This window comes from Danio rerio, chromosome 4 (assembly GCF_049306965.1).
Source record: "Danio rerio strain Tuebingen ecotype United States chromosome 4, GRCz12tu, whole genome shotgun sequence".
NCBI lineage: Eukaryota > Metazoa > Chordata > Actinopteri > Cypriniformes > Danionidae > Danio > Danio rerio.
The window spans coordinates 18,964,371-18,992,123 of NC_133179.1; the positions used below are offsets into that span (position 1 = coordinate 18,964,371).

At 35.3% G+C, this 27,753-nt stretch overlaps 1 protein-coding gene across 13 annotated transcripts in view; it reads right to left on the reverse strand.

The window, feature by feature from the left end:
* cradd (CASP2 and RIPK1 domain containing adaptor with death domain) overlaps positions 1–27,753 on the reverse strand; it is a 90,217-nt gene that overhangs the window by 46,370 nt on the left and 16,094 nt on the right. For 8 of the 13 annotated variants that reach the window (XR_012401526.1, XR_012401524.1, XR_012401523.1 and 5 more), the window contains exon 2: positions 10,326–10,630. Coding sequence is in view for 2 of the 13 variants with exons in the window: in XM_073945952.1 (XP_073802053.1) it covers positions 10,335–10,630 (296 nt within the window). In the remaining 11 variants the exon portion in view is untranslated. 13 annotated transcript variants of the gene reach the window in all.

The window sequence follows — 27,753 nt, forward strand, 5'->3', positions numbered from 1 at the left end:
TAAATATTCAAATGACTCCAGTATGTTTTGCGGAGCCCTGCATATAATGATCTGCTTTGTGTCAATGCCAGAGCTTACTGTATGTGTGATGCAGCTGTTCATTAAACACCGCAGATAATAGAAAGCATTTGATAGGTCAAACAAATCTTGTGAATAGCTGAAGTGCAGAATGGTGTCACCAAAATCATGTATGCATATTGGCTGGAGGGAGAGACAGCAACTTTTAAAAGCTCTTTTTCTAAAATTGAATGTTGTCATTGTCTTGGAGTACACTTGCTTGTACATAAAACAAACAAACTGATTCATTCATTCATTCATTTCTTTTTGGCTAGTTCCTTTATTGATCAGGGGTCAACCGCCAACTTATCCAGCATATGTTTTACGCAATGGATGCCCTTCCAGCTGCAACCCATCAATGGGAAACACCAAAAAATAAATTACTATACTACTATAATAAAGTACTATTTCTATTTAAATTGCAAATAATGCTTAGATTATGCTTAGAAATATACTTTTATTGACTAAAAAGAGTTTATTTAGTCCCAGCGCATTGAAAATTTGACGTAAACTGTCAACTCTCTTGTGTGTTTCATGTTTGTCATAGATGTTTACATTAGATGTTGCCTACCCTGTTGTTGTCTATTGGATGGACTGCATCAATAGAGCCGCCATTTTCGTACAGGGTAGTGCTCCATTGAAATGAATGCGAGAGCAAAGTGCTGTGGAGGACTGTGGCCATCCAGAGCCAGAGAAATACACAAATATGCATATATCTATGATCGGGAGTTTTCCCGGTGGTCATTATGCAAATACCTTTTTAAATTACGAAAATTATAATTTTACATCACTTTTCTATATTGATGGATAAGTGAGCGCACGGGCATTCCTGACAAAGAACGAATGTTTGTGTGCATGGAAATGTACTATCCACCCTCCTTGTTAAATCTGATCTAATCCGTGTCCTGAAACACACCTCTCCGGCTTTCACTTCCCATACTGATGGAGGGAGTGATTTATTTGTAAATGAATCTCCATTACAAATGACTCCTTCACTTCACTGTTTCACTGTTTTTGGCACAGCAGCGTCTCCTTGTCATATTTCATTTACATTGTTTGCTTATTTTATTTTTTAAAAACTACCATAATCTTAGTATTTAGTGCAAGTTTGAGATATTTTGCCTTATGGTGAATCCAATAAGTGACTTTATTATCATCAATAACGCTACTTGTTTTGCACAAAAGTTCATTTTCTTTGTTTGCTCATTACTACACCCGTACACAGCGCTAAAGTACAGCATATTCACATTGGCACACTGCCTTGACTAGTGCTGTTGAATGACACTTGTCCTGGAAGCACTGTACAAATGTGGTGGCGCTATTGACGCATGCTCACAGAAACTTGTATTATGGTCGGCTAAGTGAAGGAGTCATTCATAACGGAGATTTATTTACAAACAAATCGCAGAGGTTCCTTAAAAAAAATCCAATCTTTATAAAGTTCTGAGATTAATTGAAAATAAGAAATGTGCTTCTTTCTTGAGCAAATATGATGGGATCTTTCATGCTACTTGAGTATTTATCTCTTTTTTTATTGCATTATTTCTTTTAACCTTTAAAAAAAATGTATGTATTGTATTTTGGTTTTGCTTTTTATCTTGTGTATCTAAAGTGATTATTAAGTAAAAGAACTGTTGTCTTTTACTGTTTTCTAAATTGTATTATGCAGTTTCTTACAGTTAATAAAAAATGTATTTAATATAGACTATAACAAATAATAACAAATATAACATGTTTTTAAACAAAATCAATACATAAACTAGCTTTAATGTTTTAGAAGGTTAAATTTTCAGCTCAAATCCTCTTGGCTTTACTGTCTTCATGGCAAAGATAAAATAAATCAGTTATTAGAAATGAGTTATTAAAACTATTATGTTGCTATACTATATGAAATGTGCTTGTTGGACATCTTTTGGACTATCTATCTATCTATCTTTTTGGACATCTTTTATCCTTATGCTGAAGCACAAGGATAAAAGAAAAATAATAAAATAATTTTATTCATTTCAATTTTACCACAAATGCTGCATCCATCCACTCTATTGAGTATGTTTTCTCAATAGCTCGGTTACTCTCCTCAAGTTAAAACCTCTGGGCTCCAAAATCAAATTATAATCATAATAATTTTATAATAATTTCATAATAATTTTATAATCAAATAGAAAATTAAAACGATTTACTTCATTAGTGCACGCTACTCCAACAAGCCTATTTTTGAGATCCTAAATGGATATGTAAAAAAAATAATAATAAAATGAATTCCACAGTGGTTTTGTGCCAGATGATAAGCTCTTCTGGCACAAGCTTTCTCCCCTTTATGACAGAAACCTGAAAACCTAATTTGCAAAGGACATATAATGTTATAAGATTAGACTGTGGTATTTCAAAAAGGAAAACATTACAAAACCTTTTACACTGATTCCCCCGGGAGAAAAAAAAAAGTTTTGATGCTGGTTTAAGCTGTTCTTGCTCCTTTGATGGCCATGCTGATCCTGAGCAAGAACCACCACATGACCAGCAAGAACCAGCTTTATCCAGCATATAAAATGTGTAATATATTCAACATGTATTTTAAAATATTGCAAAAGTGATTTACAAATATTTTCAACTGTTAGAAATAAGTACAAATTCGTATAAGCTATAATTTTATATAATGTCCACATATAGCCATATATCAGATTTATGATTGGGCCAGCAAAAGACTGTAAGCTTAAATCAGCTCATGACCAGAACCAGCTTAAACCAGCAAAACAGTTTAAATCCCATACCATTGTTTCAGCATTCTTACAGTATGTTATGGGTACACATTTTTTAATCCAAAATAATGCCTTGTAAGACTTCTTTAGAAGGTCATTTGAGGAGGCTGACTGTGATCCAGTCAACAGCAGAGAGACTGTGACCCCTCACCCATCTTTATGCTTTATGAATAGAACAATTAAGCCATACAAACACAGGATCAGGAAACGATAAGAGAGATATCCGGATTTGAAGGTGTGTAGCTGAGATGGTTTGCTCTGATAAAGTTTCCCTATGTGCATTACTGTACACAGTTGACTGATGAAAGACTACATACATGTCAAAATCTTTTTCTTGATCCCTTCATTTACCTTGTACATTCATATACAGTTGATGTCAAAATTATTAGCCCCCCCTAAATTGTTTGACCCCCTTTTTATTTTTCCCCATTTTCTGTTTAATGGAGAGAGGGTTGTTTTTAACACATTTTTAAACAATAGTTTTTATAACTCATTTCTAATAACTGATTTATTTTATTTATTTATTTATTTATTAATATTTGACTAGATATTTTTCAAGCCACTTTTATACAGCCTCAAGTGACATTTAAAGGCTTAACTAGGTTAATTAGTTTAACAGGTTGGGGTATTTAGGCAAGGTATTGTATAACGATGGTTTGTTCTGTAGACCAAAAAAACAACAACAAGAAAGCTTAAAGGGGCTAATCATTTCATTCCCCTAATATGGCTGATAAAAAATTAAAAACTGTTTTTATTCTAGCCGAAATAAAACATATAAGACTTTTTCCTGAAGAAAAAATATTATCAGACATACTGTGAAAATTTCCTTGCTCTGTTAATCATCATTTGGCAAACATTTAAAAAAGAAAAAAACAATTCATAGGGGGCTAATAATTCTGACTTCAACTGTACATTTAATTTACTGCTGAACTCAAGTGTCTGACCTTCAACACCTTCGCTAAGTGCTTAGATTCTTTTCTTTATGTATTACCTTCTGCACTTCCACTTATTCAGTATTAAACATTCAAGTGAAAAGCTTTTTAAATGACTAAATGCCAAGCAGAATATTAGAAACTGTTATACTGCGTTGATGCATTTTCTATTTCAATTTTATTATGCAGTCAATAACAGTTTACATTAATTAGCTATTAGCAATTGGCATTAGTGGGAAGGATATTCTGATTTCAAAGAGTATTTCAATGGACAAAAGTTTATGTATGCATGCTATGCACCATCATCGATATTATAAATGTTTGGTTGACTTTTCTTCTTATTTCTGTAACGAAGCCTGTTTCCACGCAGAGAATATACTGTAATGATTACAGCTTAAAAGTCAACTCCTCAAATATTTGCAACTTGACTCCAAAATTTTTACTTTGTATCTCACCATATGATTTTATATCACACAGTATTTTTTCTCACAAACAGGCTATTAGTTTACCTCACATTGTGACTACATTTAAATGCACCCATTTCAACTTGCATCTAACAAATTTGAGTTTATATTTATCAAATACAAGTAGAAAAAGAAATTATTAAGTAATGACGGGAACAATTGAGAGAACATAAAAATCTGTGGAAATGTATTTATTTTCCTTTACTCATGTATTTGTTTGTTTTATTTATAGTCAATGATTTAAACTTTAGTTTTTAGCTTTCTTATTTATTTAACTTTTTTTTTTACATTGAGGCAGAAACAGACATCCACATGCTTGATATCAAAAATATGTTACCACTGACTAGAACTAATAAATTAAGTTGCAAACATCATTTGAGCTCAAACTGAAGAATGAGAAAACTAATTGCATGTCATGTCCTAACATGAACTCCAGCACAGCATCAGAAAAGCACCATTCCTCTGTCAGCCTTCCTGTCCATATCCTATTCATCTGCTAAAACCAAAAGGGAAGCAGAACGCAGACCAACCCATCATGAACCCACAGGGTATAGAATGCCACACCATCCAAAAACCAGTCTCCATGGAAAAGCGGCCACAGCATTTACAGCAACCCTCAAGTATAGATTTCCTCTGTAGTCCAGGGGAAGCCGGTGACCACCGCTATAATTCAAGGCAGTGCAACACATCGTTTATTTCCGAGCTGCTTTGACTCTTTAAATCTAATGCAAACACCCTGCGAGCCCGATGAGGCATTTTTATCTGCGGACGAGATGCTTTTACGGGCGCTGATGCGTTTCTGGCACCACACGTGAATTTTCTGAGCCACTGGACCGCACACACATCAGTTTGTAGGTATGAATTCAACCGTCCTAACTGAAGGCTGCGATTACATTACCCTGCGCATTTCTGAGAAACACCGGAACAAAAAAAGTTGCCTTCACTAAGCTGAATTTCAAACGATTCCCTGGAATTAGGGAACTCAGAGGACAGAGGCCTGTGTGAGTCTCGCGCTTGTCACACAGCTCCGTGTTTATGGCAAGCCATTTCAACATTTACATAAAGGCTAAACCAAGGGTTCTCGGTATTAATGGGTCATTCCTTCATTTTGAGTGAATCTTTAATCTGTCACAAGTGAGGAGTCCTCTAAGAGAGGGATTCATTCATTTACGCATGCGCATATTGTGCAAGTTGGGTAGTGTTCCTTTTTCGAGTCTTCTATTGGGTTTGAGTCATTTGTTCATCATATGAAAGACATAAGACAATCATATGCAGTCAGAGCCAAAAAAAGATTTGATCCGTTAATCTCCGACGTCCTCAGGTTTGAGTTGTTCGAGCATCATGTGAAAGATATAAGCCAATCAAACAGTATGGTTGGGTATGAGTGATTCGTCTCTTACATGAAGTAAAATGATGTACGAACAACTCAAAACCCAAAGACTCCAAAGGTGAACTAATTATGGGTTCTTCCGGCTCAGACCTCCCATTGACATTAGACTAATTTATACTTCTGTATCGAGTGATTGCTGTGACTCGTGGTGCAAGCCTTGCGCGTAGTCGTGCATTCTTATTTCTGCATGCTGTTTGTGTTACTCTGCAATAGCACTTCTGAAACGCTAGCTGGCAGGTTTTATGTTCCTCTGTGTCGAATTTCTTTATGGGTGATTTATTTCCTGAACGCTACCTTAATGTACAAGTAGCTAAAACTCACTCATTCAGAGACAGGAACCGGCGAACATGAAACCCCTTTAATAATAAGGTAATCACAAAACAAATGTTTCCATCTGCTCCTTCAAGGGACTCAACACTTGTAAACACTCACTCCATTGGGCTCATGGTTTTCAACACTCTCTACACTCGTCACTGCAATCCAACTAATCACAGAGCTTGCACTAAGCTTCATTGTGACGAGTAGGTAAATATTTTGAGAACTGTGCATCAGCGTCGACATTAGCCACACCGAGGGCTATGTGACTGCGCAAAGGCTGCACCGGACCGTGCGCTTACCGCAGAAGTATAAATCAGCCTATAGGGGTTAAAAATGACCCAGACATAATTTTATTAGCATAACAAAAACCCAAAACAATGGGTTTTTATTTACTGCTTTTTTTAGAGGTTTAGTGAAGGCGGGACATTTTTTATCTGAATGGCCATGTACAGAAGTCTAGTACAACAGGAGGGTTAAGCTTACAGTATATGGGACTGATGTGTCACGTGAATGATCGACTCAACTTGTCGGAACGCCCATCATGGAGCATTTAAAAAATATATATTTTTTAAAATTTTAACTGAAAGAGTGGGGGTTTATGGCTCTTTAACATTAAGCACTTTGGTCAAGGATCAATATATGAAATGAGAATTGAGTTTTACATAATAAAAGCAGGGCTTAATTCGTGCCCTCCTTCTCTGTCCGCTGTCCACTTTCACTTTCTTATGCGACTCCTCAACACTCCTCACTTTCGTCCGCGACACCCCTCCACCATTCAACACCCCGCCATCCTGCTCTTCACTTTCGTCCGCGACAATACACCCCCAGCTGTCCACTTTTGTACGCGACACCTCTACATCTCGGGTAACATGCCAGATTCGTTACACTGATCTGTTCCGGGACCTTGAAATTCACAAATTAAGCACTGAAAGAAGAGTGTCTATTTCATTCATATATGAAAATGTAGATTTTTAAAAGGAGGCACTGCGTAAAACATTTACTGGTTAAGTTGGCGGTTTATTCCGCTATGGTGAACCCAGAAAAGGGGACTAAGCCAAAAAGAAAATGAATGAATGAATGAATGAATGAATGAATGAATGAATGAATGAATGAATGAATGAATGAATGAATGAATGAATGAATGAATGGCTTGCCATATCATGTTTCTGCATGTTTGGAAAAAGTTATGAGAACTAGTGTAGGCTGGTGTACGGATGATCCTCAGCAGCAAGATGATGCACATTCATAAACGTTCAGTTATCAGCTTACAGAGGCTAAACAAGTTCCATGATTCATAAACATGACATTATTGGATCACCTCAGGGACAATGAGACTGTTGATAGTCATTTATATTTAACTAAGTAAGTCAATTATACATCAGTGTAAACTTTCACGCTCAGATTCTAGGAAAGTCTCATATCGCAGCACTTTTGGTAGACAAAGCAGAAAACAAACGCGTGACACAAGCAAACCCGTTTGGAAGAAGCGCACAATGTTTACGAGTGATGCCATATGCGATCACGCGCACACACAAACACTCTCTGATTAATAAGTGAGAGATTAGGAAATGACCTGTGTCATATTACAAACACCCGATCGCCAAATATTGATTACTCTCTGAGTAAACAGCACTGGATAAAAACAGCAAGTGGCAGATGGAGAGGAAAAACAATGAAGTGCAGAGTAGATGTAGCATATTGAAAACAACATTTCAGCAAACAGTAACGCCATATTTGAGGTTAATAGAGACTTATTTGAATGTTTTTATTAGTCAAACGTAAATATCTGTGTTGTGCTTTTAACCACATTTCTAGCTGCTTTAACATTGAAATGTTAGATTACACGTCTTTGAAGGTGTCCTTATTTTAGTGTCACTTTTTTGAATAATTACTGAGTAATATCAATTAACTACCATATGGTTAGGCTTAGAATGCAGGTTAGGTTAGTGATATTTACAAGTAATTATGCATAATTAATTGTATGTACAATAATCATGTAACAAGGACACCTTAAAGTAAAATGTTACCAAATTTTGGCATCAAAGCCGTTTTGTGCATACAATAATAAAAAAATGCTATCTTTTAGAAATGTTTGTATCCATTTTCAAACACCAAAATCACAGCGTTTTAATCTCATAAGAGTTAGGAAATCATTTGGTGATGTTAAATCCCCCAAAAATATATGTTTTTCTGACCAATTTCATATATATATATATATATATATATATATATATATATATATATATATATATATATATATATATATATATATATATATATATATATATATATATATATGTGCTTATCTCCTTTTTACATTGAGCTAAGGGTAAAAACATATTTCCTTTCATTAAAAAATCAAAGCATCGTTTTCCACGTGGATGTTTCAAATTGTTATTACTGGGTGGAAGCAGTGGGCAGATCTGTCTCTGAAGGAGAAATAAAAACATACGACCCCACTGAGAACGTCACATCATGGATCAGCAAACAGCTGGTAAATAGTTTCAAACAAAGATTGCATAAAGTGTCTTAACTCATCTTACATCATCAAGGACAGATGTTATCTGGGACAGGAAACAGTGTTTACCAAAACATTATAAAACTGTGTTTTTCTCCATGAAGAACAACCACAGCAGAATTTACTCTTAATTTATTTTTAAGAAGCAAGGCAACATTTGCATGTAATCATATGGTGAAAAACATAATAACACATTTATTTTTATGTAGTGCCACATCAAATAAAACTGGATAAACATTAGAAAGCATTTGTTTGAATTTAGAACTGGCTCATTTTTTGGTAAATAATTGACGTTTGTGGTATTTGGTTATTTAACATCTCTTATTACATTGTTTATTCTGGTTGCACACAACTGGCATACAGCATGACCAGTGTAGTCCAGCTCACAAACAAATGAATCATATTTGTTTTGTGTGTGTGACTGTATGTTTGTTTGAGACTTAAATCAGTTTAATCAGTTCATATCTGCTGCTCATATGACAACTTGTTAAATAGTTGATCTAAGTTAAAAACACACACAAATACAAATAAAAAAAAATATATATATATATCTCAAATACACTTAAGGTGAATTATGCAGAGTTTAAAATTTTATATCTATAAGCATGTGTTTCCTTATGTATTATGAGTATATGTTTATACAAGCTTTATAAAATAAATGAATATATAAACTAAACATATACGCTGTGAATATATTAAATATATCATAATAAAAGTATTAATCTATTCAAATATAAAACATATTGATTAAATTATTTATTTATAAAGTTGTAATATTAGGTCAAAAGGGTTCTGCTTAATTCTGTCTTATAAAACAGTTTTTTTGTGTCTATGTACAGTACATAAATATATACAGTATTTTTATATATATTGTTATTTTTAAAATATATTTTATATATAACTTAATAAGAAAATTTAATAATATAAAAAATTAACTATTATTTTAAACCATATATGGAATACTTGTTCTGAAAAGTTCTGCTTGTTTTTAATATTAAACAAATGCACACACAATATTAGCAATAAAAAAATAAATAAAATGTTAATGTAGTTATAAATATTGTAGCGAGCAATTATATGCCACGTCGCCCTGGTCGCTAATTTCACCCAGCTGGACCTTCATCAAGCCAGGATCGCACACAGCTGGAGGACATCAAGCGGAGAGACATATAAGCCCAACCTACACCAGGAGAAGATGAGCTTCATTCATTCTATGACTCCCTGTGCTAATGCTTGTCTCTCTGTCTCTCCTTAGCGGACTCCAGCTCGTGACGATCCTTCACCCGACTACTCACTGTCCTTCACCTACTTCCCGGAGCACCAGAGCACCTCACCCTAAAGAAGAGCACCTTTTACAACACCTTCACTTTGTAAATAAAGCACCCTCCGGGGACTTGTCTGTAAACTCATCCTGTTGTGCCGCTGTTTTCCCTCTGCCTCGCTACAATATTTAATATTTATTATAAAAATGTCATTATTAATAACAATAACTATTTAAGAAACAATTGAAAAATTTTACTTTTTTAATTCATGAATTTATTTTTTTTCAACTGATTTACATTTTGTTTAAAATTTAGGTTGGAATAAATACACTACACCTATATATGATGTTTACAGGGACCCTTCCTGCCATTATTCACATCTGTGTCCTCATAAATCATATTGAAGAGAAATTACGCTCGGGTTTAACATTTCTTAATAATAAAATGGTAATAAAATGACAATATTTTGGAAGCCTATTTGAAAAAGCCTTTATTATAATTTAAATAAAAAAAACATGTGCATTAAGCACTATAACATGATCAATTTCATATGCACTCAAATATTAAAGTCTTCCTTAATGTTATATGATATGTTTTTAACAGTGGTATTGTGTAGTTGAAAACATGCCTCATGGTGTCACTTAAACACCTGTTGGAGCACAGATGGCGGGACATCTGCAGCCTGCAGGCTCTGGATCAGCCGCTGCACCGTGGCCCCTCTTCCGTTCCTCTGCGTCCACATCACCAGCCCAGCGAGCACCTGACTCTGAACAGCAAGCGGGTGGTCAGAGCAGCACCGGTACAGATCCGCACAGGACAGGCCCAGATCCAGCAGCACAGACTTCCACTCTGAGCCCAGACGGGATGCCAGCTGATTCAGATGCAGGGTGGTTGGTACGGTCAGAAGGATGTGGTCAGGAACACCACACTGAACTGAAAACAAGGACACAACGTGTAATTTTAAAAATACGGTAAGTCAGATTGTGTTGTAAGCTGTGAAGCACAGCTACAACAAAACGCCAAATACTGTAATGATTTAACTGCAAGTAGGCGCATCCCAATTTGTGAACCATTGTATGCTATTTTTAGTTTACTAGTGCAAGTATGATGCACTTATTTAATAATAATAATTCATTTTTTCATCAGCTTAGTCTCTTTATTCATCAGGGTTTGCAACAACAGAATGAACCGCCAACATATCCAGCATATGTTTCACAGAGCGGATGCCCTTACAGCTGCAACCTAGTACTGGGAAACATCCATACACTCTCATTCACACTCATACAATACAGCCAATTTAGTTTATTTAGTTCACCTACATAGCACATGTCTTTGGACTGTGCTGAAAACCGGAGCACCAAGAGGACCCACGCGAACAAGGGGAGAATAGGCAAACTCCATACACAGTAATGTCAACTGACCCAGCCGGGACTTGAATCAGTAACCTTCTTGCTCTGAGGTGACAGTGCTATCCACTGAGCCACTGTGTCGCCAATAATAACAATAATTACTAATAAAGTCTGAACACTTCATTATCTCAGCTTTGAAGAAATATTTTCTCACAAAAATTACAATTTAGTAATCTTTCATACTGAGTTAATACCAATTGTGAAGCACTGCATCACTTGCTCTAGTTTACTCACAGGATGTTTTTTAACTTAAGCATATTTTCCACTTGAGCAGAATTATTTAAGCTTTCGCAGAAGACACAACTGAGGCGAAACCATGCATTTGCAGTAAACACATCATGCATTTCACACCATCAATGCACTAGTTTGCATTGACATTCATTCATTCATTCATTCATTTTCAGCTTAGTCCCTTTATTAATTCAAGGTCGCCACAGCAGAGTGAACTGCCACCCTATCCAATAAGTTTTTACGCAGCGGATGCCCTTCCAGCTGCAACCCATCTCTGGAAAAGTTTGCATTGACATTAAAAGTAATTATTTGCCTGAATACTTGATTTAGGCTTAATTTTAATTTTGAAAATTTATTTTGGTGTGAACCAAGCATAATTCCCCATTTGCACTATATACTGTTTGCACTATAGACCATTTTGAGGAATGTAAACAATAACAATGGTTCTGACGTTTTTCCTGTTTTACATTGTAAATATCCATAGCTTCTGAGGGTCCAAAAAGTTCTACATATTGATAAATAATGTCACGATAACTGTTATAACATCTAACTCTGATTAAATCGCCTCTTGTTACAGATGTGAAATAGTTTGACAACCGAAATGACAATGACATCATCACATTGAAATGGTCTATATACTGTTCTACATTATACTGTATTTTTTGCACTATACTGTTTTACATCTGCACAACTCCTTGCCATATGCCCTTAAGTATAATTGTATTGTTTACAATTTTTTTTTACTTATATTTTTACATTAAATTATATGTATATTTGTAATTATTTGAATTTCTTTTTAAAATTCTACTTTTTGTAATACTATTATATGTTAGGCACCTAGGGTCTGAGAGTAACACAATTTCGATTCTCTGTATGTCCTGTACATGTGGTTGAATAGACAATAAAACTGATTTTGACTTGATTGTTTCATCTCAAAGTTTCTTTCTTCAGCAGAACACTATAGCAGATTTGCTTTCACAATGCTAAAAACCAATAGCTATTGGCTCCGTTCTTTATTATTCTATAAAACATCTTTTTTTACGATCAACAGAAAACCCACAAAGAATTGAAACCATTCCAGGGTAAGTTCTTTTAAATTTTTTGGGCTGAACTAATAATCTAACATAATTTACATGATCTATCCCCAATTACGTACTGAAGTGTGCGGCTTTCAGACTCTAGTGTTGAATGACAAAATAACTGCATAAGGTACAAGACGCTTCATGTTGTGGTGAGATTACCACCTCAGGTGTGCATTCATTTGTAATAACTCAATGGCTTGACGCCAATGATTCTGCTTATACAGTTGCCACACCTAAAACTCAGTTCAGATGTTGTATTTAAGACATCTGTCAGGTTTTTGTCTTAAGTGTAGTACTAGAACTGTATCTTATATCTTTTATCCCAAGCCTTGTGTAATCTTTGATTTGATTTTTGACGTGTATGCTGTAAAATAAATAAAATCCTTCAGCATAGTGATATAGAACTGTAATGCTGCATGGAATTACTTTATCTGTGTGCTTATCTGAAAATAACTGCAGACTTTAGGGTCAATTTACACAGAATGCATTTTTCCATAATTTACTTTTCCATTGTTTTGTTTTTTTAAATGTGCTTGACAGTCTTTTGCATTGCTACTACTACAATTACAAAACTACAAAATGACTCTTACACAACAACTACATTATTTTGCTTGGTACTTACATATTTTGTCAGCATCATTTAAAAAAACTTTATTAAAACTTTGATTTGAAAAAGTAACTTTACAAAAAATTTGACATAACCAGTTTGACATGCACTGATGTCAATCCTATTTATAGACATGGTGGTATTTTATGCATAATGTAGATCCACTACATTAAGTTTTGGACCATATTTGTTTATATTCCTTACACTTCCATAAAAACAAGCAATAAGCACTGAAAGCAAAAGAATGTAAGAAAGTGAAGTATGTTTTATTCATGCATGCTTCCATGTGTTAATGCACTCAGCTTGAGGTGACAAGCCATGCATGCGTAATGGTGACCTCAGTAACATGAGGTTGAGGGGTGAAGGGACAGAAAAACAACATTTCTTATACAATATGAGCTTATTTATTCCTATAACTCCCCATGACCCTCAGAGGAGCAACTCAACTTGCTGAATAAAACATGATATTGACAATAATCCAGCGGCAATACATCTGTCCATCTATAAGAAGCATCAGTAAGCCAAAACCATTTACTGCACTGACTGTGTTTCATAGAAGCATACACGCAGAAGTCTGCTAAATAATACTGGAGATGTTTAACCCATCAAAAGATGGCAATATTTACATTCAGTTTTTTGTATTTTGACCCTACGCAATAAAGACACGTCATTGTTTTTGCGGGATGAGAATAGAGATGTGTTTTATTTGAGCAGCGGGGATGAATGGAGCAAAGGTCGCTTTGAGAGTTTGTTTTTGAGTGTTCCCGAATTCTTCACAAAATCAAGGACATCCATTGATTTCTGTCGTCAAGAGGCAATAGTAGCCACACCAGGCCAGGGGAATAACAACCCTCCCTATCTCTATGGCAGGACATCCACATTTTTAGTATCTTCTGAGTGAAATTTAACACTCATCTGATCAAATTTTCAAGATTTTTTCTAGAATTTGTTTTGTTTGTTTCTCAGAGACTATGCTATGCTGTTAGTGTTTGAGACTTACAATTGAATTGGCTTGAAATGAGGACTTGACAATTTAAATGTCGTGTATGATAAAGACTTGAATGAATACTGTTTGTATGAATGTGCAACAAGTCAAGTGGATATACAGTGCACTTTTTCAGCAGTACCAGTTTCCACATTTATATTTTAGGATTTTTAAAGACGTGTAAAATACGGAGGATGATTAGGGCCTTAAAGCAATAAGAATAATACTAAAACATCTCCATATGAAAGTCATAATAGTCCAAGAACAAAAAGGCTCTATCATACACCCAGCGCAATAAGGAGCAAGATGTGTTTGCCCCGATATGTTGCTATTTTCAGACCAGTGCATCTAATTTTCCCGTTTTCTGCCACATCGTTTAAATAGCAAATCCATTTGCGCCACTTTGTGGACCCACAGGGGTTTCGGTCTATAAAAGAGATGTGTTAAGGCGCATTGTTTGTGCGTTGCTATTTTTAGGAACTTCCTTACTTTCTTTATCGCTGGGAGGCTTTTTTCAGTTTATTAATGACAATTTGTTTTTGAATAATGTTATTATTATCAGCAGTGTAATTTATTAGAGGTTCTGGAACATATGGAGAATAAGACGTGTGTTTGGATAATTTTTTGAGCACATTTCGTTATTATTGTTCATTTATTTGTAAACTGGAAATTAGAATTGAATTCAGAAATAGTTTTGAAACAAATCTTGTGCTTAACAAACAAAATGAATTATGTAGACTAATGGGAGTGTACAACACCATTTCCTTATCGATGAAAGAGAGAAAAAGAAAGTAAAGAGAGCCCTCTGGGGAGGCTCATTCTTTATCCCCACGCTACAGATGGATAAACTCATTAAATTTCAATAATAAATTCAATGTATTTTTTTAAACAAGAGTTTGACAAGTTAATTCTCAACATTTTATGGGTTTTTTTCTCGAATCACAATGGCTTTATTTTCAAAATTGAATGAGTTTATTCTCAACATTTCAATTCAGGCTTTTTTCAATTCAAGCTCTTGAAACAAGAAACTCATTCTCAACAATTGATTGAATATTTTTTCTTGAAATGTAAAAACTTTAATCTCACAATAATGACTTTAATAACAAGATATTTTTTTCATAATTGGTCCTAATCATCTTCCTTAATTAAGTATTTAGAGCCAAAGCCAATCAGCTACAAAGCTAAATCACAGAATTACAAAATTTGATTGTTGAATGAAAATTTGGTTTGTAGCAGAACTTCACCACACAACTTTGGTTAAACCATTACAAGTCACTTTACAGTTAGGGCTATTATCAGAATACATTTATTGTCCAACAATAAATATTTTATAATGAAATGTATATTTGTACACTTCACTAAGTTCTAAAAGTTTACTGGAAGGCTCATCCACACCTGAAAGCAAATGGTTGTATTTTAACAACTTTCTTATGTCTATAGATTCGGAATAGTCAGTTTAGGCTACCTGTGAAGTTACACGCACTGAGGAAACTTTAAAACTATACGTGTTAGCTACTTACGACTTAAGCTGTACACTTTACAGCATCTCATTCTGTGTCATTTGCTATTGTTCAAATGCACTCACATACACATTTTTGTATATGGCATTGTATATAAACAGCATTTTCTTATCCCATATTGTTTCTAAAAAATATTTCATACAAAATCAATATACCGCGCAGCCCTATTGAAAACACAGCACTCTTCTAACACTATATAACAGGCCATAGTTGTATGTTTCAACTCACAAACCCTGGCTTCACTCGAAAAATGGTTTTAACCACTGAGTGTGTCAAAAACTACTCTGTGTGTCCAAAAAACGGTGTTAAAATGCAGATGGATGCAAACATATACTAGATTGTCGACCATACTTCTGTTCTCTGAATGTGACCTGAATAACATAAGGGTCCAGACTAGAAAACGTGTGAGATAAGTCATTATTTTGCAATAACACTAGCTGGCATTGTTATAAATGGTCAAAGGTCCAAGTGCAGTAATGAATGGATTTAGACACTTTTCAGTAGTTCTTCACAGCTTTAAAAGCTTCCAGACCTCAGAGACAAAGAAGATTAGTGTGTTGAGGTGCCCAAACCACCAGCTATAAACACCACAAAGAGGATTTCACAGCAAATACTATGCTGATTTAGGAAGCGGGGAGGGGGGTGGTTGAGGGGTGAGCTGGTACAGATCCAACAGAGCCATAACATGTCTGGGGCAAGACTTTATCTGATTAATAGGGGTGGAGGTATAGAAACAAAAGGAAAGGAAAAACAAGACAGACAGAGACAACGAGATTAAAGAAGTAAACAGAGAAAAGGGCAGACAAAAGAGAAGCTTGTAACAGTGATTAATATGTTTTAGTGGTTTTATCTCAATATGTTTTGATATTAACAGTGTTTTTTTCTTCAAACTAATATAATAAATATATTAGACAGTAAAGTTATTAGGATAGCCTGCTGCTAGCATGAATTAACATTGTCTAAATGTTTCTGACACTTTTTTTTTTTTTATCTTTTAAAATATAAAATGTCTAATCTGAAGAGGTCAGTCCAGACTTTCTCATTGATCCCCGAGGCTGGTTTTGGAATTCTGAAAATAAAAGCAATAAAACAAAAATTGGCTAAGCTGGTTGAAAGTGTGTTTCTACTGACTTTGCATGAGCTTCTATCTATAAGTACAGTATATCATTGATAACATTTAGGAGGTATCGAATTTAGAAATTCCAGTATCTTGACAACACTACACCTCAGTTAATCACTCTGTCCAAATAAACATGTGTGTAGCTTTGTATCACATTAGATAACAACTTGATCTATAAAATAAATCATATTTTCAGATTTGAAGACATGCAGAAATTATTATTTTCAAAAAACAAACAGAAACTACAAATCAGGAGAGGAGATAGGAGGCTCAAAGGGCATGATATGGCTCATAACAGAATAGTAAATAAGAAGTGGGTAATTTATAATTTTTTTTCCTTTTTGGTGTTACAAGTCACAAAGCTTCACAATTTATTGTTATAGACTGTTAACTCAAAAAGCATTTATTTATCATTAAACCATCTCTAATCCTATTATTAAGATTAGAGTAAATCAACTTATGAAAGTGGGTTATTTTATTTTATTTTTTTTTGAAGGGGGGGGGGGGGGGGGTCTTTGGGGCTAAGCCCCTTATACCTTTCGACCCTAGCAACGCCCCTGGTATATACAAAATATTTAAAAAATTATGGATAAAAATATTAGGTAATATATTACCTTTTTAAGCCTAAGCTAGCAAAAAAAACAAAAAAAAACACCTATTTTCACATTTCTTTACTTAAAAGGTAACACATTTAGCTACTTTTTCTAAGGAACGTTAGATTCATTCATTTATTTTTCTTCAGCTTAGTGCCTTTATTCTTCAGGAGTCAGCACAGCAGAATGAACCGGCAACTTATCCAGCATATTTCCACCTAGGGATACCCATCCCGAGGTCCTCAGACTATGCACTGCCACTGATTTGATCCAAGACCAGTGACGAGATGATCCCAAGGTTTCCATATCCTGGACCAGGCGTACCCTGAGCAGCTACTGTGGTGGTCATGGAGGAGTGGAGAGCATGAGACTAATTCCTGCGACACTCCAGGGACAGACGAGTCTTGGCTGACATCCAGATTCCTGTCTCCGGCGCCTTGACTGCAGCTCTGCACAAGACGTTTGGCCAATGGAGAAATGGTCATGCCCAACTGAGCCTGGTTTCTCTCTAGGTTTTTTAATGGTTCACTTTTGTCATTGAAGTTTTTTCCTCGGCGCTGTCACCACTAGCTTGCATGGTTCGGGATTTGTAGAGCTGCGCTCAATGGATTTCTCTTCAGTGTTTGGACTCTCAGTAGTGATTATTAACCACACTGAACTGAGCTAAACTAAACTGAACTTAAACTATGAAAACTGAACTACACTGTTCAATTTACTATGATCTTTTATGTGAAGCTGCTCTGACACAATCTACATTGTAAAAGCGCTATACAAATAAAGGTGAATTGAATTGAATATGTTTTACACAGCCAATGCCCTTCCAGCTGCAACCCAGTACTGGGAGTCACCCATACACTCTCACATACACACACATACACTACAGTATAGCCAATTTAGTTTATCCAGTTCACCTATATGGCATGTCTTTGGACTGTGGGGGAAACCGGAGCACCCGCAGAAGAACTTGCATGTCTTTGGATTGTGGGGGAAACCCGAGCATCAGCAGAAGAACTTGCAAACTCCACACAGAAATGCCAACTGATCAAGCTGGGACTCGAACCAGCGACCTTCTTGCTGTAAGGTGACAGTGCTACCTACTGAGCCACCATGTCACCTCTGGGCTTTAGATAATGTATTATTTTCCAAACACTGTTCACAACATAGAGTATATTTTTGCTCTTGTTGACTTTATTCTGGACAAAAAATAATATAGAAAAATAACACAAACACAGTATAAATATTTTGTTAGGTTGTTGTTGCATTGTAAAAATAAAATAGTTGAGAATAATTTACATGAAAAATACAAATTCTTTCAACTTGGAACTTCTGTGTAATTATTTAAAAACACAATATCCTATTTTTAAAGGGTCACGAAACACCAAAACACATTTTTTGAGCTGTTGACAGTCGTATATGTGTCCCACACTGCTAAAAACACTATTAGGACACCTATATTTCACTAAAAAGTGTAAATTGGTTGTTTTTGCGTTATTTCAAGGAAATTTGTACTTCCGGTTTGAAACGAATTTTTGAAGCTGCGTCACGGTCATGACATAATAGCGTTGTATTCCAGCGTGCAGACTGGGTGTCTGTGCCAGAGTGTGTCTTATTACGTCTTACAGTGTGATGCATTAATGCATGAGTAAGGCTTGGTTCAAACCAATCAGCGCGCTCTATTGTGCAACATCATTAATATTCATTACTATCACCGTGTTTACACGACAGAGACGCCACGTTGTATTGGCAAAACAAGCGTGAAGTGTTGATTTTATAGTTTGCTGCAGTTAAGTTTCGTTTTCATTTTCTCTCTGTGAGAGCTCATCTGGAGTAACGTGTGGATTAACAGTGTACGCGACGCTCGACAACAATAACTTACGTGTCTAAGGAGGAACATTGTTTACCTGAGAGCTGTTCTCATCTGCAAACGCTGAGATCCGGATTCGCTTGTAGTATTCTCTTCATAAAGATGCGGCTCTAGTAGTTGCTGGTGATTGTCCTGTCTCTAGAGATTGGGTAAGTGAGCGACCAGTGCTCTTTGTTTATTGAGTTTGTTCGTATCTAACAAACTATTGCACCGAGTGTAAACACGTTAGCACCACAACCAAACTTTAACCTCGTGTAGGGTTTTTACCGCATTTAGTGACCGGAATAACACACGCGGCTTTCTGATGCTACCTGCCGTGTGCATCTAACTTTCTGGGAAATGCTGAGTTTTTTTTTCTCTCATTCGCCGTGCGGTATCAAACATTGCATGAAAAATACACGCTTAGAGCAGATCCTCGAATCAAATATCTCGTTTGTTGCGAGGGGCATGAATGAATTCCCTGAATGAAAGAGCCAAACTGCAGTTAAAGTCCACCATTTAATCATTTGGCAAATAATTCGACTACAGATGTCCATGTAGGTTAAACACCATCACTTTCTACTGTGTGTGTGAATTTTGACTCTGAAAACACCCTGCTGAAACGAGGGGGTTTCATGGCCCTTTACAGTAAAATATAAAGCCTGTGAAAAGGAATGTAGAAAAATATATTTTGGACAACTTTATTTTGATTATTAGTCTCTGTTCCACACACCAAACATTATTTAAAAAGTAAAAAACACAATTTAACAGATTAACAAACAAAAGTACAAAATTATTAAGCCACTCATGCCAAAAAGCTAATGAAAAGAGAAAAAGTAAATGCAAACAAAAGGCAAAAAAGCCTCAACAGTAAACTAAATTAAAAAGAAAATACTTTTTAATATGTGCTATAAACCCAAAATTAAAAATATATATGAACAAAAATGCAATCATTATTTTAGAAAGAAAGAACACAGGAAAAAAACAGGGACAAAAAGGCTGCTCTGCAAAAAACATTGCCTGGATTTCTGCGAAATGCTTAAGTTTTCTCAGAATTGTTTCTCTTTTATAGGATAAGGCATTCCAGCTTCAATTTCCATGCGCGCATGTAGACACTCCAGACTGCTGGAGGGAACAGATCGTACACTTGAAGAATGATTGAAAAGCCCTGATCCGAGAAGACGTTACAGTACATTAGTCTGAAAAACATGTGTAGCTCTGATGTACACATATAACCTGCCTATCAAGCTTTCGTTTTACAAAGTGTCTGTGAGTGCATGCTTAACAACTGCAAGTGCTTACAAAATGAATTAAACATCCTTGTGAGAGCATTCTTTACATTTGAAGGATCAGGAATATGTTGTTTTTTCACAAGTATAGAAATTTGTGGTTCTATGGATTTACAAGATTTATGAGATTTGAGATATGTATTTGTATTTTATTTCATAAATATCTGATAAATAATTTCTAAATAAAGATATTGTCATTTAGATGTTGTTGTTGTTGTTTTCTTTTGCACCATATAAACATTGGTACTGCGTTGTCTAAAATTAAATATAAATGTCAGCAAACACCACAAATTAACTATTTTATTAATTATATTTCTGTTTATTTTATCTTAAGGAATCAATCTTTGGTGGAATAACCCATATTTTAAATCACTTTTACTTAAAGTCTTCAATAATTAATCCAGTAAATTCAGACCATTGACAAGTAGTCGCATTTGTGTCTATATAGTTTCTATGGAATAACAGGATTTATGAGATTTAAGATATGTATTTATATAATATTCTATATGTGATAAATAAATCAATTCTAAATAAATATAATGTGGCGACGCAGTGGTGGTAGTGCTGTTGATATACGCTACCATCGCCATGATGTTCTTCCTAACCAGCACGTGTTGCCCCTCCAGCACCGGTGAAAAGCGGCGCAGAGCGAGAAACACTGCTAACAGCTCCAGGCAATTGATATGCCAATGCACTATTTTCTTGTCGAACTCTCTCAGACAGCTCAGCATCAGCTAGGCGTGCTCTCTGGAGAGGCGCGCTGTCATGGCGACTGAGTCCAGCTCCAACCCGAGAAAAGAGATGCTCTGGAAGGAGTTGAGCTTGCTCTTCTCTCGGTTGACTTGAAGCCACAACAGGTTGAGATGCCGAAGCACCCTGTCTCTTTGCGGTTTCTGGGCTAAAATCAGCCAGTCGTTGAGATAACTGAATCTGTGGAGCCGAAGGGGCGCTAGGGCACCCTCCGCGAGCTTGGTGGAAACCCGCGGAGACAGAGAGAGCCCAAAGGGGAGGACTTTGTACTGCCTGGCTCGTTCTTCGAATGCAAACCGCAAAAAATTACGGGTGGGGGTGGAAGTATGGAGATGTGAAAGTACGCGTCATTCAGGTCTATTGCTACAAACCAAGCCCGAGGAAGAATGCATCAGATGATGCGCTTCTGTTTAAGCATTCTGAACGGCAGCCTGTGAAGGTGGCGGTTAAAAACTCACAGATCTAGAATTGGCCGTAGCCCACTGCTTTTTTTGGGTACGATGAAGTACAGGCTGTAAAACCCGCTCCTGATCTCGGCTGGAGGGACCAGCTCAATTGCATCCTTTGCCAGGAGGACAGCAATCTCCTCTCGCAAGACAGGGGCGGACAAAGGTCTGTCCTTGGTGAAATACACACCTGTGAACTTGAGAGGCCGTTTCATGAATTGAATCACACAGCCGAGTCTGATCGTGCGAATGAGCCATTGCGATGGGCAAGCCCGCATTAACCAGGCAGGCAGAGCCCTTGCAAGTGGCTTCATTTGCACGATTGTTGATGTAGCAGCGGTGGGGCAGAGCAGAGAGGGTGGGCTCAACAGGGGACCGCTGCGGTCCCACAGGAGAGCAGTAGGCGAGAGATTCACTCTTGTCTTGCACCAAGTCTCCAAAGAGCAAAAAGCTCTTTCTCACACTGACGGCATGCACCGCCCGCTAGCACCGCATTAACATGCTGGACCCCCAGACATGGAACTCAGTGCTCGTACCCATCATCCGGGGACAGGGAACCACCACATCCAGAAATGCACAGTCGGAACGACATCTTGAAAAAGACACACCGCACGAATGTGTTGCTCTTTTAGGAAACTGGCTAAATACACATTTCTCTGGAGGACCAAACCCAAAGAACACCAGACAAGGGAGAAAACCTAGCTCGACCATCTGCCACTGCATGTCACACACTCTGGACCGGGAGAAGCCAGCTGCTTCCTCGTTCTTTCTCTCTCTCTCTCTGTCGATCACAGTTGGAAAAACCCTCATAAGACTCTTTCAGAAGCTTCGTGAAAGGCCCTGAAAGTGAAAAGAATGCCTCGGCTTGGCACAAGCGGTGGTTTTATACAAGATTAATTGTAATTGATGCCAGTTGTGCACACTAACGCCGCCAACTTACTGGCATTTCATTGCCCCATTTTTATACTCTTTCAGATGATTGGATTCTGACAAAATCCCCATAGTGGAAGTTTCTTCATAGCATTGAAGTTCCTCTTCCAAAAAGGAACCCAGATTTTTAATCACTTTTACTCGACTACTTACATAATTAATTTTATAGTAAGTAAATTCAGAGAATTGTCAAGTAGTCGGATTTGATTCCATTTGTTTTATTTATTTATTTATTTATTTATTTATTTATTGTTTTTGGAATAACAGAATTCGTGAGATGAAAAATTTATTTTTATTTTGCTCTATAAAATGTCTGATATCATCTCTTCAAAATTCTGAATGAAAACTAACATTTCACTCAAAGCCATCTATAATAAATCCAGTAAATCCAGAGCATTTTCAAGTAGTCGTATTTATCTCATAGCCATATGTATGTAAATGTGTGTTCAGTTAAAGTATTCTCATCCTCAATGAGTTGCAAAAAAGATATTTTGAGGAATGCTTAAAGCCAGCAACCACTGACTGCCATAGTAGAAAAACCAAATACAACGGAAATTCATAGTTACAGGTTTCCACAGCTTTCTTCAAAATATCTTCTTTTGTGGAGCAAAATAGGAAGAGTAAATGATGACAATAATGAGAGTAAAAAAATGTAAATGATGAGAATAAAAATATTCTTTCTCTCCAGGAAAAGCATATTGGTTAATTTTGGGCAGGGTGATTGTGAATCACCCACATACAGCCTCTAGAGAACAGTAAGCTGTGCTGTATCTCTGGAAAATTCCACGAAATCTCACTATAAACCCTGCTTTTCAACAAGCGCGACGTCAGAGGAAAAGCTTATAAATCAGAAAAATATACGGCATAAACCACAGAACTTAACAAAAACCTGCAGGATACAACCAAAATGTGACCTGTTTCCTATTAAAGAAATTCAGCGCGAGGTACACTAAGGACATTCAGGTGCTACATCTTTTAACCGAATAATTTTACTCACTATAATAAGCATAGTGTAGGCTAAATGTTGGCTGATTTTGAAATGAAAACAACCTAACTTTGGTCGTTTGCAAATTGGCTCCTTCTATACATTCGCATTTGACTTCAGAGCATTCCAGCTTTTATCAGGCTTCAAATGTCCTCATTCCTGCACTTATGATCACAGTTTTGCTGCCCAAAATGGAATTCCACTTGGATAATGTGTCTAAAGTGAAAACTTAGTTCAGACCCAAAGATAAGATTACACCTCTTTCCAAAGGAAATTTCCGGTCAGAAATATGCGGTTTATGTGTGTACTCAACCGAAAAGAATGTAATAAAAGAGTCACTTAAAAATGGCAAACATATTATGCTTGCACAAGAAAATGTGTGTTTTTCAGAATGAATACGTAAAAACAAGATTAATTATCAGCTGTTTAAATATAAAAATATCAATTATGTATTTATTGAGAAGTGTTCAATATAAATATATCTTTAAGATTATTGGATTTTTTTTATTAAAACACAATTTTACAAAACAAATTGCAGATAGAAACATGTATTATTTATTTAATTATTTATTTTAATTTAAATTCAAAATAATACTATTTTAATACTATAATACTAATATTTTAATACTAGTATTTATTGTGTTGTTGTTTAAATATTGTAATTATATATGCAATAATAAAACAATATTTATTTTATTATTTACATAACATAATCATGACAATATAGGATATTGTGAAAAAAATATATAATACAATAATATTATTACAATATAATACATTTATTAATGTTATATAATAATACATTTATATTTTAGTAAGCTTGTGTTAGTTTACAGTATATTTTTCACAAAGACGACTGATTTTTCTGAGTAACTGTATATAATTGTATACAGTTGAAGTCAGAATTATTAGCTCCACTATTTATTTTTTCCCTCAATTTCTGTTTAACGGAGAGAAGATTTAAAAACAACAGTTTTATTAACTCATTTCTAATAACTGATTTATTTTACCTTTGCCATGATGACAGTAAATCCTATTTTATTAGTTATTTTTAGACACTTCTATACAGCTTAAAGTGACATTTAAGGCTTAACTAGGTTAATAAGGTTAACAGGTTAGGGTAATTTGGCAAGTTTTTGTATAACAATAGTTTGTTCTGTAAACTAGAAATATATATATATATATATATATAGATTAAAGAGGCTAATAATTTTGACCATAATTTTTTTTTATCAAAAATGCTTTTATTGTGGACGAAATAAAACAAATAAGACTTTCTCTAGAAGAAAAAAATATTATCAGACATACTGTGAAAATTTCCTTATTTAAAAAAGGAAATATTTAAAAAAGGAAAAAAATCCAAGGTGGGTTAATAACTCTGACTTCAACTTTATATATAGGTAGATATATATGGATATCACATTTTGTGGTTCGGTCAGAGCAAATATACGCAGTGAAAGTACAAATCTGGACTGACGCAGCCAGTAAGAAGCACTTGTGGTTTATTATTCTTCATATGACTGGCACAATAAATCTTAAGAACCACTAATTGTACTTAACGGACCCCATCTGTAAGCCTTGGCTTTGGGGCACAGGAACAGTCAGATAAAGCGCTCTTGTTTGGCTAAATTTTTTTATGCTATAAATCTGATCTGGAAAAACCTCCCAATCATTTGATTAAGACAACAAACTCATTGAATTTCATATATTATAATATATATATAAATTTAAACATATTAAAATTACTAACTTTTTTTCATCCTTTCCTTTAGTCAACAAGGTTACACTATAAATAATCCATAATGACAACTGAAGGGTTGGTACATTTACTTGGTGATTTATTCAGTTCTGTCATAAAAATAACATCACACTTAGTATTTTAACATGAAATTAATATCTGTAGAATGTTTTTCTTTGTAGTAATAAATAAAATTCTTTCTTAGTAATATCGCTGTGGAAAATATTTTAAAGTATTTGGGGTTTTATACTGTATGTCATGCTAAAAGTAATTTGTTAATTCTAAAAAAAAAAGGTCTTTTAGCTTTGGATCTGTTTCGGATCACATCATTAATTTTTTTAAGTCATTCACAATAATTATAAAGAGAACCAAGAAGAAAACAAATTCTAAAAATCTTTATGAATGTAAAGCAATGTAAAGTTGTAGAGAAACAATCAAGTTTGGATCACTTATAGAACAATTTTTGTGAGTTAATAACAGTGAATAAAACACTGACAGCCAGCCAGAATCCATTGAAGTATAAAGGGCGTGTGCTATTTAAAGCAACAGAAGATGTTGTGGAAAAGCATTGATGTTAAGAAATTCTTCTTGAGATAATCTTTAGAGATTATAGATGATTACTCTCTAGAAATAAATTATACCATGGGAGAGATTCAATAATATACACAGAAGTTATGAAAGCCAAAACTAAAAGTACCTCAGGTACCCAGTGCTAGTTTTAGCGTCTTTCTGTTGCCTCATATGATGTGGAAAATAATTTGTGTAACTTTTATTCCTCTACGCTGATTATGGTCACTAAATTTGTTTAAATAGATATTCATTTATTCATTTTCTTTTCAGCATAGTCCCTATATTAATCATGGGTCACTACAGCGGAATGAACCGCCAACTTATCCAGCAAATGTTTCTTCCAGCTGCAACCCATCACTGGGAAACACTTATACACTTCCATTCACACTCATACACTATGGATAATTTAGCTTACCCAATTCACCTATACAGCAGTGCACTTCTTTAAAACCGGAGCACCTGGAGGAAACCCATGCCAATACGGGGACAGCATGCAAACTCCACACAGAAATGCCAACTGACCCAGCCGAGGCTCGAACCATCGACCGATTGCACCACCGTGCTGCCTCCTAATTAGATTAATATATTATATTTTAAATAAAAATTACACAAGCTGGATTCACTGGTAGATTCGCTAGTAATGCAGAATCAAAACCATAGACTAAAAATAAACAGACCTTTTACAGTTTGTCAGCATGGACGCAAAGATATTTATCATTATGTTTATATTTATAGTTGTTGTGCTTGGTGTGAAAGGGCCTTTACTCCCCTTCATGCAAAACTCCATATAGAATAATGGTGAATATGTTGGAGTTCACATATACGCTATAATGCATAAGAATCTGTTCCTTATGTAAGAATCGTTCAGTAACGTTTATTTTCTGTATTTGTAACAACATTTTTTTTAAAGAAAAAAGCCCAAATGCCCAATCATATCCCACCTGCACCAATAAAAAACATTCCTAAAAGAGGCAGCGCATCCAGGATCTGAGTCCAGCTGGAACGGACTTTACGCTTCCACATTATGACAGGAAGACTCTCCTCAAGCCAATATTCCTGGAAATCAGACTGTACTAGAGAAGGGTGGAGGGAATGGAGGAGGAGAGTCAGTGTGACGCTCCAACAAAAACAAGCAAGCAGCACTGCGCTGGCTCTGTTCAAAAGCAAATTAATGCAAGTGCCTTCCTCAGGCTTAGCGGACAGTAATGTGATTGTTACCAGGAATGCAAATGAGCTGTACTGCATGCTATTGTTAATTAACTTATTAAAGGACATCTCAAGCCTTCAGTTAAGCATGTCTTCCTGAAATTATGACCTGGTCATAAAGTCTTTGTTGGACTATGGTGACCGTATCAATTCAGCATGCTCACTCTAATTATATTACAGGAAAAAATTAACATCCAAGAAAAATCTTACACGTGGTGTTTTCAGTTTCACTGCTACATTTCAATAGATACGATGATTTGAAACTTGTGTATATAAATAAATAACTAAACTTAAAAAGATAGAATGTCCCCTGCAAAAATATTCAGGCACCCTTCATATTTTTTACATTTTATTATGCTGTAAATTACTTTAAAGCACTGTAACAACCAATCCTAAACCTCTTTACAGTTATCAATGAGTCCATGAAGAATGTTTAACCTCAGTGGGTTGTTATTATTATTCCATAAAAGTTGGAAGCAATAGTGGAAAAAGATTTATTCAATTATGAAATTGTTCTTCACACTATGAAAAAAAATCTTCTTCCTGTTACCTTTATTAGATTGTATTAAACTAGATTGTCTAATAATCTGATTAACTTCAAATCTAAGTATAATGTCTAGAAGAAACCATGAAGCACTCATCACCTGCACAATATCAGCAAAATTATCAGTAGCTGTGCTTCCATAAAAAGATGTACATTTATACTGGGAGTTTCCTAGAGTCTAGACAAGTTAATAGTATATATATTTTAG